General features: G+C 39.1%; 1 protein-coding gene across 1 annotated transcript in view; it reads right to left on the bottom strand.

Annotated features, from left to right (window-relative positions):
* The window catches only part of LOC124282919 (protein unc-93 homolog A-like), a 158,296-nt gene that overhangs the window by 120,095 nt on the left and 19,130 nt on the right, over window positions 1-19,071 (bottom strand). Inside the window, exons 2-3 of the mRNA XM_046718966.1 lie at window positions 6,802-6,900; window positions 2,614-3,934 (exon numbers count right to left, since the gene is read on the bottom strand). Coding sequence (XP_046574922.1) covers window positions 2,614-3,627 — 1,014 coding nt within the window. The 5' untranslated portion in view covers window positions 3,628-3,934; window positions 6,802-6,900. The remainder of the gene's footprint in view (window positions 1-2,613; window positions 3,935-6,801; window positions 6,901-19,071) is intronic.

The raw sequence follows: 19,071 nt of genomic DNA, 5'->3' as shown, positions 1-19,071 counted from the left end.
TATGAAGAATAAAGACCCCGATGAAGGACATCTACGGGAATAATTGGGCAGGATGAAGGAAACATGTGGACATTAATGAGCCCCTATGAAGGACATATGTGGAAATTAATGAATCAGATGAAGAAAATGTCATTGCTATTAAATGAGTGATATGAAGAACATGGGAAGTAATGAACATGTCGAAGGACACACATGGGAACAAATGAACATGATGAAGGATCTATATGGGAATTAATGAGTCAAATGAAGTACACATATCGGAATAATGAGTCAGATGAAGAACATCTACTGGAATTATAGCTTCAAATGAAGGACACATGTGGGAATTTTAGTATACGTAGATGAACATCTCCAGGAATCAATAAGTCGAATGAGGAACATGAAATCAAAGTGCTAGGAGAACAGATAGGGGCATTAATTAGCCTGAAGGACACATGCAGCAGTAAATCAGGACAAAGCTTCTGTACCGTCATTATAATGTAAGGAGAAGAAGATCCACGTTAAATACATAACGTCAAAGATGGAGAACAATCAGTATCGACCATCGCCCGAATCATAATCCATAGTTCGTTCCAGACAAAATAGGGATGAAAAACTATGAATGGATCACTGGATATTGGCGATGACAGCTGGTAGCACCGGCCATTCACATACTTTGCATTAAAAACTAAAAGTTTGTTTGTTGCCCAACAATGCTCACGCAATTAGTCGTAGGTCTGTAAACAATCGCATATTTACAAGGCAGTCCAGTAAAGCATTAGCGCGGGTACTGAGTTCGTTACATGAAGACTATTTACGTGGTATTAAGTGGTCACAGCACCAAAGAGGTTAGGAACCTATAGATTTCTGAAGAAGACGAATGACGTTGAAACAGCAATGATCTCGCAATGCTGTTTCAGATGGGCTGCTTGTCTGTTCGAGGAACATTACATTGTAGTGTACTGGGAGCCACTGATGTGATGAACCACGTGTGTTCGTTCTTCCAGGTCTGTTGAGTAATAAAGAAATGGCCAAACTTCAGTTTGGTTCTGATAGATCCGTAACAAATGCGGATACTATGAAGCAGATGAGGCGGATATTTTTGGACCTTTTGTGAGGTTGCCAAATTACGAAAGCCGATTTAACCGTTCTAAGTATGAATATTAGATAATCAGCTTGTTCTTCAAAAGAGAACATATTTTGTGAGATAGAACAACGTCAGACTTTACAATGACGTACAATATATATAGAACATTCAAGGAGCTTTTGTACACACATTATGGTGAATAAGTATTGCTTCTTCTTGATTGTTACCACATACAAAAGCTACCCGTTTTGTGCGATCAGTAAAATGTAGACATGCTCGGAAAGTTGAGCATAGGTGAAGAAAATATGAATATAGTTTTTGAAGGTTAAATTTAAAAAGAACCACTACAATAAGATGATGCCAATATCGGAAACAAGAATGTAACCTTACAGTCAGTATCTTGAAATGTTCAATTCAAAGTACAACGTTTAGTCTAAAGAATTCTAATGATGTAATATGCTTCTTTGGTATACTTCAATCTCAGAATTGCGTTTGCCCATTTGCCACTGGCATCGCTTTTCGAATATCCCGGTAAATCAAAGGTTAAAAAACGATGCGACTTTTCCCAAAAGAACAAGTATCCATCTTAGAATTGCCTCCGCTTCATCATGAACAGTCCAATACCAGGTTGTGCTATCATTTCTTTAGGAGCTAATTTTGTGCTTTGAATTGTCCTAATAAGCCCTTACAAAGAAAAAACTGTTTCTAAATCCCATGTTTTGCTGAAATCGATCCGTTATTTGTATTTTGAAGGTCAAGAAAGTCTCAAGACACTTGTGTGAAAAAGCTACAGAGGTTTATTCAAACAGAGAACTAAACAACCCAGTAGAATTGGCGATGAAAAGAACGGAGATCAATTGAGATTTCTCTGTAAGCCTCAAGGGATTCCTCTAATCTACAAAATCACTAAGCTCCATAGGAGACGACGCGTATACCTAGCTGGAGTGGGAGAAAAACGTTATCAATTTGAAATAAAACCTTGTGATGAAAGCAGGTTTGGTTGTGATAGTTTGTAGCAGGTGTTTCGTTGTTTTTGAAACAGTGCAAATAGTACTGCTTCACATGTCTTACTCAACTTATGTCACCCAAGTTCAGAAGAATTAATTTTTATACGAGTTTTTCACATGTATTATAGAAATTTCATTTTAAAATAAACATGTACAAAAATACTTTAGATGTTGTTTTTAAATTGCAACAATGATTTATTCCTTTGCTGTGAAATGAATCTGTGAACTATTTCAAACTTTAAGAAATTATGTAAATAGTTTGGTTTCAATGTGTTTAATTAAAATGTTTCGGTGTTAATCTGTTAAGGTGTAATAAAGGACCTACAATGTAGGTAGTGTCATTTTAAATATCAAGTTAAAACCTCTCATTTCACATTGATTCGTGTATTCTGCATAAGCGTTTCAAATGTTCTTCAAATAGGCAATTGTTTGTAGTCTTGGAAACTGGAACAAAGATGGTTACATATTACATTCAAAACTAACACATCATGCTATACGAACTATATAAAATTACACATAAGATCAATATAGAGTTCTTACCTTCAGTATATCCGCGATGATGACTCCTTGAATGTATCCAGTGAATATGGCAGCGAATCCTGCAAGGAATGCCTTGGCATCACACACTGTATCCTTTACCTCCATCATCTTTTCTTTCCATGAGCCAGACCTCCTCTTGAGAAGTATGTCAGGGCTCTCAAAGAATATCAGGACCCCACCCATCGCCACTACTCCGAGACAGAGGTAGAGGACTGTCAGAAACTGGTAATAGTTTATGGGCCCCGGGTGGTCAGACAGTTTCCGCGTCAGTACAGGGATCAAGGGTAGGGTGTATGTCCATCGTTCCGATTTAGCAAATGCTCCAACTTCTTGAAGTTCTGTTCCATTGGAAAATTCATTTGACCAGATATCAGCACAGTCGACATCGGAGAGGGAAAGTAGACCGGAACTTAGAAGGTTCCCGAGGATTTGGGCCGAGTGGACAGTTATCACTATTAGGGTCTGGAAAAGACGAAGCGAGCTATCCAGGTTTATGTTGGAGAAGGCAGAGTAGTTTAAAGCGTATCCAAGAAGGGTGATCTCCTGGATACTCCAGAAAAGTGGTTGACACAGGCCCAGTAAACACGAGGCTGGGATAAGAGTATACATGGAAGGGATGACATTGGACACTGAATATAACACGTGAAAGATTAACGCTACCAACAGGAGGCATTTCGCCCTGAAATGCTGGATGCAGATGTTAGATGTGAGGCACCCGATGATATAGAATCCGTACAAAGCACATAAAGATATTGTTCCCATTCGGTACGAACTGTGTATACTTGTTTGCAGATTCCGTGAAGGAAACACTGCCACGAAACTTAAAAAGGTTGATAAGCACAGTATCACAAAGTTTTTCCAAGTTCCCTTACGTTTATTTTCGTATGGTACAATCCCACTATATGAACCGTCTCCTACTAACGCATTCATTTTTAGTTTCCTATGGAGAGCAAGCTCTTTGCTAAAGTTTAGCTTCAGAGGGGGCTCTTTACCTTGTTGTGGCCAAACTGCCATCTGAGCGGTTGGTGTGTACTCGAACTTTAATATATCTTGTCACAGCCAGTAGAATATCACGAGAGATGCTTGCTGGGAAGTACCCTTCCTGTTACCATGGATACGGAGAAGCCGATCATACGACAGTCATTTTGATTGGTTTTCGCTCCGTCAGGGATCCCTCCAAGCTGTTTCGTGTCGTGGAAGAGCTAATGCAGAAGCTCGCCAGTAATGAGGCTCAAGTCGTCAGTCGATAGCGAGTAGTAATGGGAATATTCACTCGTACTATCAAACAGGAATTAGCTTGATTGGATTTTCTCCAAACTGCCTGTGGACAGAAACAAAATCTCTTAGTGAGAATTCAACAATCATTGGATTTGTTTTTGCAACCCGTATTGGGATAACACTGTATATGTGTTAATGTTGCGTTCGGACGACCGGCTAACACGCACACACCTCTAATGTTACGACGCAAGATGCGTTATTGCTCAAGGTCTGAGAATCGCCTGCCTTAAGTGGTTATTTAGTCAAAACGTAGGGTTCGTTAAACCAACTGATTAGGAATGTGACTGAGTTTATACTGCAGTGTGCCGATGGAAAGCACTGTCAGTGGAAGATGTATTTTGTGGCTTGGAAGTCTGTAAACCCGAGATGCTACATTACTTTGTTATGTACGCTAGATAGCCACAAGTATTGATTCTCAAGATGCCAGTACAAGGTTGTGGAACAATGAACATGTGGGTGGAACAGTATACGTTTAAGTATGGCATTTAAGTTTCACAATCTATGTATAATCCAAACACTTATCACGATGTTGAAACGATGTTTATCCGTTGAATGCTGAAACTTTAAATGGTAAAGGTATTTGAAAACGTTACTTTTATATTTATCACGAAACTGCAATCATAGTTATGAAGCCTTTACATGAGATACATACTTTCTTTATCCACCAATGAATAGATCACCCGTTTAATGATAATGAACATTTATTACACATAGTCGGACGAGACTATTTTGGGCATTGGCGCGGCGTCACACAATGCAAATGTACTTTCAATATTTACTGTAGTGGGCTTGTTTGATTGACATCATAACCATACTTCTGTATAGTAGTAGTTAAAGGTTCTGATCTTACCTCACACATAAATGTCGCTTTCTGATTGGCTGAGCACTCTTCTATTATTTCCAATGTACCCCGCTTACAAGTGAGTAACATTTCAATGTACCCCTCTGTCAATTGCAACTCATTTGGTACTTCGTGGTAGTAATTCTTTATCTCGAATAATATTGAATCATGTATGATGTACGGTAATTACCGATGTTTTGCGAATGCAAATTGATGGAAGGGAGATAACTCTAAATCTGTTTTCTTGTCAGCAAAATCTAGCGATGGCTACAAAAAGATTTGTACCCGTGCTTCAAACAATTCAAATTAACATTAAGGTGTTCGGTGAGATAATACGTTGTTCACTGGTCCCTCGGGGCCCATGGATTGATGTACCCTCCATGTTTGTTTATGTTCAAACAAACATCGTGGGTACATCAACCCATGCCCCCCTCGTGACCAGTGAACAACTTATAATATATCATGTGGCATCATAAACGTCGAGAGAAGCGATAATTGCTTATTACAAGATACTTGTTATTACTGACTGACTGACTGACTGACTGACAGAGTTTAGTTTTACGCCGCTTTTAGCAATATTGCAGCAACATCACGGCGGGGGACACCAGACATGGGCTTCACACAATGTACCCATGTGGGATTCGAACCCGGGTCTTCGGCGTGACGAACCAACGCTTTCACCACTAGACTACCCCACCGCCCCTACTTGTTATTAGGAAAAAGTATTATGTCCTATGCATTCATCAGTTGGTCGACTTATAACGTTTTAAAATGACATGCCTCGATTCTGTATGTACTGAATCATGTTTGCAGTCATCATTGTTGCAAATATTTTTAACCATGTGGTGTCTATGGTCGATAATCACCTTCGAATGTTCTATTAATACGCCACCTTCAGACTGCTAACATCTTTTGTCAGCGTTGAATTACGATAGCGTGCAAGTTCAAGTGAGTACAAAGTACGTACATTACTAATTTCGTGCCTATTACAAACCTTCTTTTAGCAACTCGTATTTTTCAAAACGATGCTGACTGGATTCCGCTCGTTAAATACATATTGAAATTCAGCCGTTATAATAAATGCGGTACCTAACGGGCACTCATTTTGTAATCTATATGTCATATTAGTTTAGATTTATGATCATTTACTAGAACTAAGGATGAGGCATCAACAAGAACTTTTTATACGAATCAGTGGTCTCGTCTTTAGAATGAGAAACAACTTTCTAGTGACGTCAGTTGGCCGATTATATTATATATCAAATTATAACTGGTCAACGAATAACAGTTAACATTACATGACACCTAAACATTACCTTTATGAACAGAACGTCAGTGCACATGAGTAACCAGTTTTGACTATCGTCAGAAAGAAAAAAATTATGTTTGGTGTAAAGAGAAAAAGAGCTGTGAATAATACATGAATGGATCACTGAATATCACTGATGACACCAGGTGTTCGCGGAAAGCATAAAATGTTAACAATGTTTCAGTAGTATTACTTGGGGAATTGGCACCCGAAATGGGCTCCTCACATTGTATGTGTACTCATATCCATGCTCTCACTTCACAAAGAAGACGTCCACGTTGCTCTGAACAGTATTTGCAGGTCTTTGACGTTCAAGACTTGGGTAAAAGTATGGTGTGGTGTTGACATACCTATAAACATAATTATGAACCGGGTTTTTAACCCACAATCCCATGTTCCTGGCACCACAAGGGACGATACTCTGTTCAAAGAGCTTGGGCCCTCCGCCGACTAGTTAGCCGTAATCCTGTATATAACCGTAGGTAGTGAGTGAGTATGATTTTACGCCGCTTTTAGCAATATTCCCGCAATATCACGGCGGGGAGCACCAGAAATGTGCTTCACATTGTACCTATGTGGGGAATCGAAACCGGGCCTTCGGCGTGACGAGCGAAGGCTTTAACCACTAGGCTACCCCACCGCCCCATACACGTAGGTAATGATGACGACATGAGACCAATGCCCAGACACATATGTAAACATGCCTTGTGTTGGCGACAAATCAAAGTGAAACAAAGCAAGAAGTAGGTTGGGCACTTACCCTGTCGGGGAATCCTCAAGAAGATAGTCAGGACTTGGATACGTCTTCCACAGCTTATCTATGGTGTTACCGCCTTCAACCCACAGGAAACGCTTGTCTCTGAATGTCAGAACATTGGTGTACTCATTATGCTAGCCAGCAGATGAACCAGCTCATTTCCGATAGGAAATTAAACCAGAGCCTATCTTATGTTTATAAGATTGAGCACGATAAGCAACAGGTAAATAATGAGGTCAGTGACTCTTCAGAACCATGTATCCAGGTAAAGCTAAGAAACTATTTTGACAGTGTTGGCTTCATCACTGATTTTCAGTGATCCATTCAGTTAATTTTCATTTACAATAAACGGAAATTGTCTCTAAGGATAGTCTAGACTGGGTACACATTTTCACGAGGCCAAGTTTGCACACATACACATTTGGTGGTGGTGGTGGTGGTGGTGGTGGTGGTGGTAGTAGTAGTAGTAGTAGTAGTAGTAGTAGTAGTAGTAGTAGTAGTAGTAGTAGTAGTAGTAGTAGTAGTAGTTCAAAACACAGATACTGTTATAATTTGGAAAAAAACACTGTGACATTCATTTTTACCTGCGTTCTTTGGAACCTTTTGGCAGATTTGGGTTTAACATTGCTTTTAGCTGTTACTCACAGCATGTCAGCTTATTGATAAGCTTAAGACTGTGTGACAAGAGGACTGACTTCTGTTGTCCAACAGCCAACGTTCGTAATGTTAAGCAATATACCACAGCTCCATCCTTTGAGGTACAATCTAGCATGCACTTTCTACGATTATTTCAGAGAGCGTCATACAACTCTTGTTCAAACGTTGTTGTGGAGGGTTTGATCTCGCATTTCGCGATTGTCTGCTGGTATAATCAATAATTTATAGTGATTAATAGACACGTTTTGATGTTGTTGGAATCAGGCAGTGAACTCCGCTTTCAGTAGGGTTCTTGTATGACTATGGAAGCATTTCTTGGCACTTTATTAATAGTTATCAGGGTTATAATATTTAAATTTACCGCAGCAGTGACAATAAATGCGTCTGACACAAAAAACGATTAAGACTGGTACCATATGGTTTCGTGCGTGCGTGCGTGCGCGTGCGTGCATGTGTGTGTATGATTATTTTCGTTTGTTCGTTTTACGCTTTGGTTTGTGTTTGTGTATGTCATGTGTTTATTTGTGTGTGGCTGTGTGTGTTGCTGTGCGTAATTTAGGTGAACAGTTGAGTAGCCTTTCCATGTGTGTGTGTGTGGCTGGCTGTGTGTGTGGCTGCGTGTGTGTGTGGCTGTGTGTGTGTGTGTGGCTGGCTGTGCGTGTTTTAGGTGAACAATTGAGTAGCCTTTCCATGTATTTATGACGGGTGCCAACGGTGGGGAAGGATACGTTCACATAGTTGCGAGCACATGATATCATCTATATTCGATAGTTATACATGTGCACATATATGCTATAGCTCACATTGAGATTTCATATGATCATCGTATATTGTTTGTCTTCAAATCATCAACCCTTCTTCTTTAAACATGAGACTGACATATTTGTGAGTGTATTATCCTCCCCTATGTTTCTATTTACATTTCTCTTGCAGATACGACATTGTAATCGCATGCCGAATTGGAATCCCATTCTTATGCATTTTGGTCATGTAGGTCTCACAGCCTTTGCTTGTCGTTCAACTGCTTCTGTTATTGTAGAGGGCACCGCCAAAGTAATGCATACAGAGCGCTGGCCTTATACCAAAGCGCGGTAATGGTTCTGAGATCCCAAGATCCCAATCAATTAACTGTGGCACAATTGGGAACTCTGCACATCGGATTGCCTGGTCTCTCGTACCGCAATATTGTTTGAACGCAGATGAAGAAAGAAAGATAAAGATAATGTCAAAATACATTATTTGTTTATATTTGAAGGGTGGTTGCCCTACAGAGACATTGTATTCTCATTCTATAAAGAATTTACTTTTTCATAGTGAAAACAGACTTGCTGATGAAAATGATTCTTTATGACGGCGGTTGGCGTTATTTGTGTGTGTTAGTTGTTTAACGCCGCATTCAGCAAATCCTACTATATGGCGACTTTATGTAAATAATCGAGTCTAGACCAGACATCCAGTGATCAACAGCATGAGCATCGATCTGCGCAATTGGGAACCGATGACATGTGTCAACCAAGTCAGCGAGCCTGACCACCCGATATCGTTAGTCGCCTCTTACGACAAGCATGGGTTGCTGAAGACCAATTCTAACCCGGATCTTCACGGGTACGTTTGGCATTAGATACAGTCTTTGCTTGGACAGTTTTGTAAACCAGACATGCAGCAACAACAGAAGCAATCAGATCATAATTTTAAAATTCTGCTTTCACGAAATGCATTTCATGTTTAAAACGTGAAATCTAATGTGTTCAAATGGAATCATTTGTCAAAAACACACATCGAATGAAGAACATACCATGGTTCCTTGACTACGTTCTATAGAATGATTTTTCTTTATTATATCATATTGATGTATATCGTCCCAGTGGACCGGTTCATACAGCCATAGCGTAGTGAACGTAAAGAAAATTAATCAGATACTCCTTTTGTGGTTCCCACCGGACTCCTTGTCTAATCCAATCCAACAACGCGTCCCCTTGATCCAATTGCATCAATACAACATCGTATGTGGGAATTTAATGAGACTCTCAGCCTTTGTATATCATGTACCACTCCGTCAGCTGATCGCCGAATCCAAAACCTCATTGCAAGTTCAATGACAACGATAATGAACCTTTTGCCAATACATGATTCAGCCGACGATTGGCTAGTATGAAATTGAGTTTGAATTGATATGAACGAGAGTGATGAAATCCGTGCAAAGATTTAAACAGATATTGTTAGCAATTACATTATGTGACAGGCCTATTTGCTTTAGTGTTGCTGTTTTTTGGTAATAAAAATGAGATGACAAAGCTGTAGTTGGAAGTGAAACCAATGAGCCTAGCTCCAAGCCTATTACATAATTCATTAAAATACAAGCGTCATGACCACATGTAAGTAAAGGTGACACAGTCATTTCCGTTATAAAAAGAAATCTACTGTACGATTCCATCGCTATCATAACATGTCAAAACACACGCAAAGACACGACAATTATTCATATGCAAACAACTCACAAGTCGAAAAGGTAGAACTAGAACTATCCATTTTTGAAAAGATCAAGGCAATATGTAAACAATAGAGCTTTGTTTTCTATTGACTACGTTACCCACACAGAAGGTATCATCACAGGTAACATCACTGCTATCATCACAAATAACAGTTAATCAAAAGACTGTATTGTGACTATGTTTGTTCATCATCAGTGACAAATACGACAAACACTTTTCAACAATCATCAGAAATATCTTGTATAAACAGTGTTCATTGTATCATTACAAATATATACCACAAACATGCATTTATGAATCAAAGGGTATTGAAACAAGGTGTTAGATATGCCTTCCCTGCTTCATCAGGTAACACAGTGGTTAAAGCGTTCGCCCGACGCGTGATTGGGATCGATTCCCTATATTGGCACAATATGTGAAGCCAATTTCCAAGGTCTCAGAATATTGATGGGACATTGCTGAAAGCGATGTATAACCATACCCACTCACTCATCGTTTCACATGCAGGCCCGGCATATACCAGTCCAAAGTCGCGAAAATGCGCGATGAACGAATACGGAAACAAAAATCAATTAACAAATATATGACTTTCTTGTCAACCACAGATTGAATTACTTTCTAGGAGTGTTTTCATCGACCTTTGGCTGGAGAGAACGTGTACCAGTATTTCATACTGATGGAAATGTATCTGAACTATCGAGTAACTGATAAATGACCGCATGTCGTGAGAAGGAATGGTTTTGTATACTACACGTGAAGTAAACTACTTCTATGGTAGTCAGCTTGACTTCGAACGCCCTCTGGTGATATATTTGTCTGATAAGTAATGTCTGTTTTTTCCTCTTGTGCTCAATCGTTGGCTCGTTAATTTCGGAACGGTTTTGTCTCTGATGGACGATGGAGTCAGCCGTCAGGTCACGTCGATTCTCTTATTTATATGAATTGGTGCATTCTCCGCACCCGATGCTCAATCATTTTCTTGTTGAAAATAGATTACAAAATATTTTACTGTTAATGATAAACATGTGTACGTGACATTTCGAAAAACACAATCTCGTAGAACTATTAACGAATAAAATAGAGACAAGAAATCAATGTGATAATTACATTGGAAAACATTTTCGAACATCTGGTATCATCACTATTTACTGATGATTCATAAATAAAAAGTTCATTGTGCTGTTGGAATCGTGTAATGGACCCATTCTTTAAAATTCTGGAAAGTGCTTTGTTGCTTTTATTTTCATCTGGATACATATTCTTTTTAGTGATCTTACTTTGTATGGTTGAACAAGAATAACTGGAACATGTCTTTAAGGAATGGTTTTTAGTTGTTAACTACAATATAGTGACCAAATTCTGGGTTTTTTCCATTAGTACAACTTACAACACGTATACCAACTCATTAAAAATATGAATGATGCCAACATGATTTGTACACAAGGAATGCAAGGTGCAAAACTTATAACATTCGAGGTTAGAAAGAAATACATTTCCTTAGAAAAGCCTTCACTAAGCAGCCATCAAAACATACTGCCCACAAATTAATGTTTAAAGACATGACATGCATTCGTAAAAGGACATGGAAGGTCTTTAAACTCCGTGACAGACTCGGGATTGGGGAATACCAAACGTATTCGTCACTGGCATGTGTTTATTACCGTTATTTTATGTAGGTCCCACGTCTAGCAGAACATCTAACACGATCTGACATGCGATGCATTGTTTTGAGACCGGGGTTTCATCATGGCCTCGGCGTACAGCCTTTTAGAACCACCACGGATCCCTGCCTTTACGTGAGTTGATTTTGAACAGTTTTTCGGTTATATCACTTTATGTTATGTCAGGTAAACTCACGGCGGATCAGGATTCGAACCAACGGTCATAGGTTTCTGGTTTTCCTAAGGGAAGCAATTCTCAACGCAGAATTGTTGCGACTAAGATGCTTGGGCCAACCGTTCCCCTTCAGCTATTGACACATTTATCGAATTCGTGACCACAAGTTGACAAGTTCTTCAGGTGAAACTTGTTTTTGTGGCATCAATTAGCGCCAGCCTGTCTCAGATCGTGAGTGCAAAAGAGTACCCAATCTTGACTATCTTCAGAAACAGATTCCATTTGGAGTGAAGGGCAAATAGTTGTGAAATGTATATGAATGGAAAATCAGTCATGACACCGGGTGTTAGAAAAAGGGTACGAATATACTGACCCTAGCATGACTTCCTTTGCTTTGACCTTGATCGTAGACAAATTAACCTAATTCTTAGTTAGGGGCCTTTGTGAAGCCGAGGGGTTAGTGTTCGATCGTCACGCCGAAGACCGGGTTTGGATTCCCCACATGGGTACAATGTGAAACTCATTGATGGTGTCTTCTGCCATGATGTTGCTGGAATACTGCTCAACACTTTTAACTGACAATGAATTTCTTTACACTTTTAAATTTCTTTGAGGATTCGAACCCGCGAAGTCAGCACCGAAGGTTAACGAGTGTATATGGAAGAAATTTGTTTAAATTAATTTAGTTTCAGCGGATCAATTGTTCGTCTGTTTTAGAAATATATGTTTTATGCAGCACGTTAAAGTATTCTGTGCATGATACGTGTTATACGTACATGTGGTTTGGTAGCTTTTCGTTCAAAGAAAAGGACAGATATAACACATGGACTGGCCGGAGCTGAGTTTGCTCATAATTGAGACCATCATCTTAGAGAACTTTATAACATTTACGTGATTGATAATGTGCTTGACTTTGTCCAGTGTGAATGTTACTTGTCTCGGGACGAGTCGCCAAATGATAGGCAAAAACATTTCACGTAGTGTTTTCTAAGCTCAGAAGTTTTGAATAGCTTTTAGAATATGGTTAGCAAATTTTATTAAGATAATGAATTCCCTCTATAACAGCTGTTACATTCCATCACATTATGGCATTTTTATTCATGTTCTTTAAATGTTAGCAATGGTTTGAAAAAGATGGAGCACTCGGACCATGTTGTCTTGCTCAAATTCTTTCAGATCAATTCAGTGATTAGATACAAGGTCCCCCTTGTCTGATTTGTACTGATCTAAAAATATAAGCGTGTCATTTAACATGAGCTATTATTAACCGTTTTTTTACCATTAGATGGCAAATGGCCCTCTGATACTTACACAAACGCGCTTTTTCAGCGTCCTTAGAGAACTGCGTCAACCTTGTTTAAGATCATATTAATCATATCAATAGCATATGTCTTTGTCGCTTCAGAAAACGTCGGGAGTTCCAGTAAAACTCCTCCTAAAATTAAAAACATTATCGGGGAAATATTATAATACTTACCATATTTCTTTAAAAAGTTTCGGATATCACTTCATTTTATATGTATTTCATTTGTGGGATATAGACAAGGATACCTGCTGTTACCTGGACTGTTTGTGTTTCTTATATGAATCCTTGAGATATATATACAAATGCGTAGGATGTGACAGTAACGAATACATGACTCCACTTGAAGAAATACGTCTATCAAATAATTCAGTATCTTCACAGATCGCGATGAAGCACTTTTGTGACTGAAAAGGTCACAGATATCATGTTAATATCAACATAAAGGTGACCAGAACCGTTTTCATAAGAAAGTGAAATCCGACATCATTTAGAGCATGTGGTTTTTAATTTTCACGGAGTTCTGCTCTTGTGATCAGGGTGTCATTAACTAACAAACAGATTATTCCAGAAACACTGGTTAAAGGTAACAGATATATTATTAAAGCAAACAGTATCTAATGACAAGAAACCAAAGGGATTAAAGTCCCAAACAACTCGGGCATGGATCAGCGATCAGCAAACCGTGAGTAATTACGCTGAATATCAGGCAGGTCTGATAATTTGGACCACATTTGAATTCTAGTAACAAAGAAAAATTATCATTGTAGATACATGAGAGGTCACCTGTGATAAAAAGACAACACGTGGCAGTATGGAGCGTTTTGTCAGCCACAAGGAGTGGAATATACATTGTGAGGTGTTTCAACTTTCATGAAACGGAGTGCGTATATGAGAATAAGACTGTTGGCTCTCGAAATCTGAGTCACTACCTTTGTTTGTTTGCTGTTTAACGCCGCATTCAGCAATATTCCAGCTATTTGACGGCGGTCTGTAAACTGGGCTGGACAACCCAGTGATCAACAGCATGAGAATAAGTCTACGCAACTGGGATCCAATGAGATGTGTCAACCAAATCCAGCTATATGGCGACAGTGTGTAAACAATCGAGTCTGGACCAGACAATCCAGTGATCAACAGCATGAGCATCGATCTACGCAAATACGATGAGATTTGTCAACCAGTCAGCGAGCCTGAACACCAGCTACCGTTAGTGGCTTTTAATGACAAGCAAGCGTTGCTAAAGACAAATTCTAGCCTGATCGCCCGATCCCGTTAGTCGCCTTTACGAAAAAAAGTCTTGAACCGAATATCAGCTGAATATGACCTATTTTCTCACACTGGTACGTGGTACTTCCGAAGCCACAAGAACAAATTAGGTTAATCACGACGCTACCAAACTTTGACATATTTCTTCCCTAAGTAGGCACTCCAGAGGGGTGGCACGGAACGAGATAGATATCCATTTACAGATACGGGCACGCCTATAGAACTGTCAACATAGGCTTCCTGAAAGGATTGTCACCAGACCCTTCACGCCTATAGAACTGTCAACATAGGCTTCCTGAAAGGATTGTCACAAGACCCTTCACGCCTATAGAACTGTCAACATAAGCTTCCTGAAACAAAGATAATCTACATCGTGTGTTCTTCCTCACAATAACAGTGAAACTTTGAAATTCTTCACATGCTGAAAGTGAAAAGGTGAAGTCAAAACACTATTTTTTAGATTAAAGAGCTGGTTTAATGGTTACAAACCCCTTTCCCATTTCAAAACATATCCCTGCCAGAGATCGACTTGATTGTACGACTCGGACTATGTAATGAACTTGTGTTTATGAATCACTCTCAAATAGAGATAACACCAGTTGTTCGCGAAGAAGTGAGCGAATCCTGCCCCACCGGGCACCTGTCATATACACATGGAAAAAAAAAGAGTTTTTATGTACTGCCTAGTTTAAATCAAGCAAAACATTAATTAAGATTTTGATGATACCCATATCATTATCCAATCCATTTTAATGTCAACCTCTCTGACACTGCTACATGCTTGGTGTAATACATACCTGCAAATGTAGAATACAAACGTAGGTGAAATAAAGCATAATTAAAGGTCAAAACCAGAACAAACTCTGTCTCGATTATCCGTCAAATGGGCGTAAAGGACAAATAGCGGTAGAAAAATACACAACTGGATCGCTGTCGATCATGTGTGACACCTGATAAGTGTAAAAGGGTGAGTAGGTCCTACCCTTGCTTGTTTGTTGCCTGGCGTCACATAGCAGTTCAGTGAAGACTGTCTTAGAAAACGTATTGTCACATGCAGCTTCAAAACAAGATAACTGTTTGTACGACCCAAACGCTAGCACACGTAAAAGGATCCGATTAAATGCCAACACTGCCGTCGGTCTAACATGGGAAATATGCCTATTAATAACCAGAGCTGCAGTGAGTGAGTGAGTGAGTTATTATTTAATGTCACATCGGCAATATTGCAGCCATATCGTGACGAAAACATATTTGACATTGAAATGGAATATTTTTATATTTTAAAAACCTGTCGACGAAGGACAGTAAAGCAACTAGAATATCATAATTAGAATTAAAACTAGCGTGGAAAGTTAAAACTAATAACAAGAGCTTCAGAAGTCCAATACGTTGCGGATTTCATAATGTGATGGTTTCATAGATATTTACTAACGATTACAGTTTTGTCATATGGTCCCAACATGATCAACATCAACAAACACTACATGTTGAAAATATGGTTGCCAACGTGCATATGGATTAGATATGGTGAGTGAGTGAGAGTGAGTGAGTGAGAGTGAGTGAGTGAGTGAGTGAGTGAGTGAGTGAGTGAGTGAGTGAGTGAGTGAGTGAGTGATCTTGAGGTTGGCATGAGTGATTGAGTCAGTTTTAGTTTTACGCCGCTTTTAGCAAATAATGCAGGAATGTCACTTCGGGGAACACCAGAAATGGGCTTCACGCATTGTACCCATGTGAGGAATCGAGCCCGTGTCTTCGGCATGAGGAACTTGGCATGGCATTGCATTTGAACAGTATTTCAGTAATGTCATGCATATCCATCTAGTGGTAGACACCATACCTTCGACATACATGTATATGTGGTTCAGGGACATGTCCAAATGAAGTCCGATGCAAGATCTGTTTTCAATTGTACCATAATCTAATATTGACTTGCCTTTGCGTGTATTTGTGACGGGTGAACAATAGTTCAGGAAACTCTCACCTTTTCGGGAACACTCATCACTTTTAAATAGTGATTTCAAACTCATGCTTATGGGAGAGCCGAAAATCATTGTAAGCGTTTTTATGATTATTGATAAGGTTTGGATGCTCTTATTTGCATGGCTATGACGCATGTAAAGATTTTTAATTGCTAAAGAAAATAGTTGACTTTGTGCCAGATGATAAAGGTTTCAGTAATCACGCGGACATCAGTGACGTCAGTGTTTGTACCGTAACCTAGCAGCGTAATATATCCTATATTCGGGTGTATACATGTTTACATGAACCGGACACTATTGAAAAGTTATCAAAATTTGAAATTACATTCTAAATCAAGACGCAATGTTGATGTGGCGTGTAATTAACGTCACATTTCATAGGCATTGTCTCGTTTTAAAGCATGATCATTTCAGACACGCAGAAGAAGAACAAGAGATCGATAAAAGCTGAATTTCTAACGATATTTTGCTCTCGTTGACCTTTACAAAAGTCTTAACCTGTATCGGAATTACATTTATTTGTTCCTAAATATAACCAGGCCTCTTCATGTGGTAACGTGAGAGCTGAACATACGTGTTGATGACGCTCAATTATAGGTACAATTACAATAAGACGAAAAGCTGACGTGCAGGGAAATTTGAACAGTTGAACCTGCAACGTCAAATAGATTTGACAAGGCAAAAGAAATTTAAATATTCCCAGAAACAGAACTCTTCAAGGTCGAGATCGTCATTATAGAAAGAGATTATCTTTCCACTGGAAATAATCACCAACCGTACATTGGAAAAATCTCATTATTGGTGAAGTGAAATTACCGAAGCGAATGAGGGGGACCAGAAGTAGATCCTTGACTCAGGGGGGTTCATTAAGGCAGCATGACTCGAATTAAAAAGCAATTTGTATCATTCTGAGTTTTTTGCCGATCGAAGTCGTCTGTTCAATGCTCAAAGCCTCCTGTTCTAGCCTTGCATCAATCATCAAACTGACAAATTTCTTTTGGCTCCGGCTGTTTTGTGACGACTAGTTTTTTGTTATACAATGATGGATTGAGAGTTAAAAAAACTCTGATATATGTCAGCCTGAATAGTACGGACTTAGTAAACGCTGACTGTATGTATTCTCAGAAATTTCAGTTTACGTCTGACAAATTTCAAATGTTGTTTTTTTAACGGAATATTCAGCAGTTGTTATTACTGTCCCAATGACTCATAAGCCTAAATGGGAGATACACAACGACCTTCCTTGTGCATTTGAAACAGATGCTAGGTTAACAATTTGAATCTTTGCAAAGAGAGGACAGTGCAGATAGGTACAACCTCTATATAGTGCTATCTCAACAGATAGAAGATTATATCTATGTTTGCTGACGTGGCAATAATTTAACAGTGATACCTCCGTAGCTCTCGAGACCATCGAATATCGGACTTCTGAACGATAGTCCAAGTTTCAGTTAATGAGGTGTCAAGAGAGAGAGAGAGAGAGAGAGAGAGAGAGAGAGAGAGAGAGAGAGAGAGAGAGAGAGAGAGAGAGAGAGAGAGAGAGAGAGAGAGAGAGAGAGAGAGAGAGAGAGAGAGAGAGAGAGAGAGAGAGAGAGAGAGAGAGTCAGTTCATGCTGTGAATGCAATATGTGATGACGTCAAAATACTGTTTCACGACATAAGTCGAATGTTAGTAATTGAGAGAGATACGTACATGCATTGATTTGTTTAAACATTACTGTACCAACATCCATATATTATGATATCTCCATATCTATAAATGTTAATAATTACTATGAATTACTGATTACCTTAACTATACTCCTGCTCATAATTATCGTCTTCCCTATTCAAACACACATAATTATTAATATGGCTTATACATTACGATAAGGTGTATTTAAACGAGAATAGTAATGGTTTTCGTGCACTAGAGTGAAGTTAGTAACTGGTGCGATGGTTTTCATGACGAAAGTGTTATTAAATTACAAAGTTCTGGTAACAGTAATCCTTGGTAGAGAAATATATTCTGAGAACATATCAGCAGACGTTCCTAATGTTTTTTTTACCTGTTAGAGTACATCTATCTTCAGCTCAGAGACTTGCATCAGTATTCGTGACGGAGAAGATAAAAATATCGTACGAGTGGTCCTAGTTAATGTAAAGTAATCACTGTCTGGATAGGCTGTCATTTTCATGTCGATTAATTAACTATATCCCTAACCTTCCTTTTGATTTGATGACCAGTATCCTCTGCTCGTCAGCAGTCCCTACGTATGGAAGGCTTCGCCAATGCGGCAGGCAATATGGAACTGAAAATTTATTGGCAAGATCTTCATTACATAGGAATATTTCAATGCCTAAATGGAAAGTGATATATGTACAGGACTTGTGATTTAAACGGTGGTAACATTGTAAATATAAGCCTTTCCACATCGGTAAGAAATATCTGCTAAAAGCAGATTCGATATTACAATTTTGACTTTATCATGAGCAGGTGTTTATGAGTGAGTGAGTGAGTTTAGTTTTACGCCGCATAATCCAGCTATATGACGGCGGTCTGTAAATAATCGAGTCTGGACCAGACAATCCAGTGATCAACAGCATGAGCATCGACCTTCGCAATTGGGATCCGATGACATGTGATAACAAAGCCAGGGAGCCTGACCACCCGATCCCGTTAGTTGCCTCTTACGACAAGCATGGGCTACTGAAGGTTCATTCTAACCCGGACCTTCACGGGTCAGGTGTTTATGAA

The sequence above is a fragment of the Haliotis rubra genome, unplaced genomic scaffold, assembly GCF_003918875.1.
Source record: "Haliotis rubra isolate DU_JTF1 unplaced genomic scaffold, ASM391887v1 Scf307, whole genome shotgun sequence".
In the NCBI taxonomy this organism is placed as follows: Eukaryota; Metazoa; Mollusca; class Gastropoda; order Lepetellida; family Haliotidae; genus Haliotis; species Haliotis rubra.
This window is presented reverse-complemented; position numbering and strand designations above follow the sequence as displayed.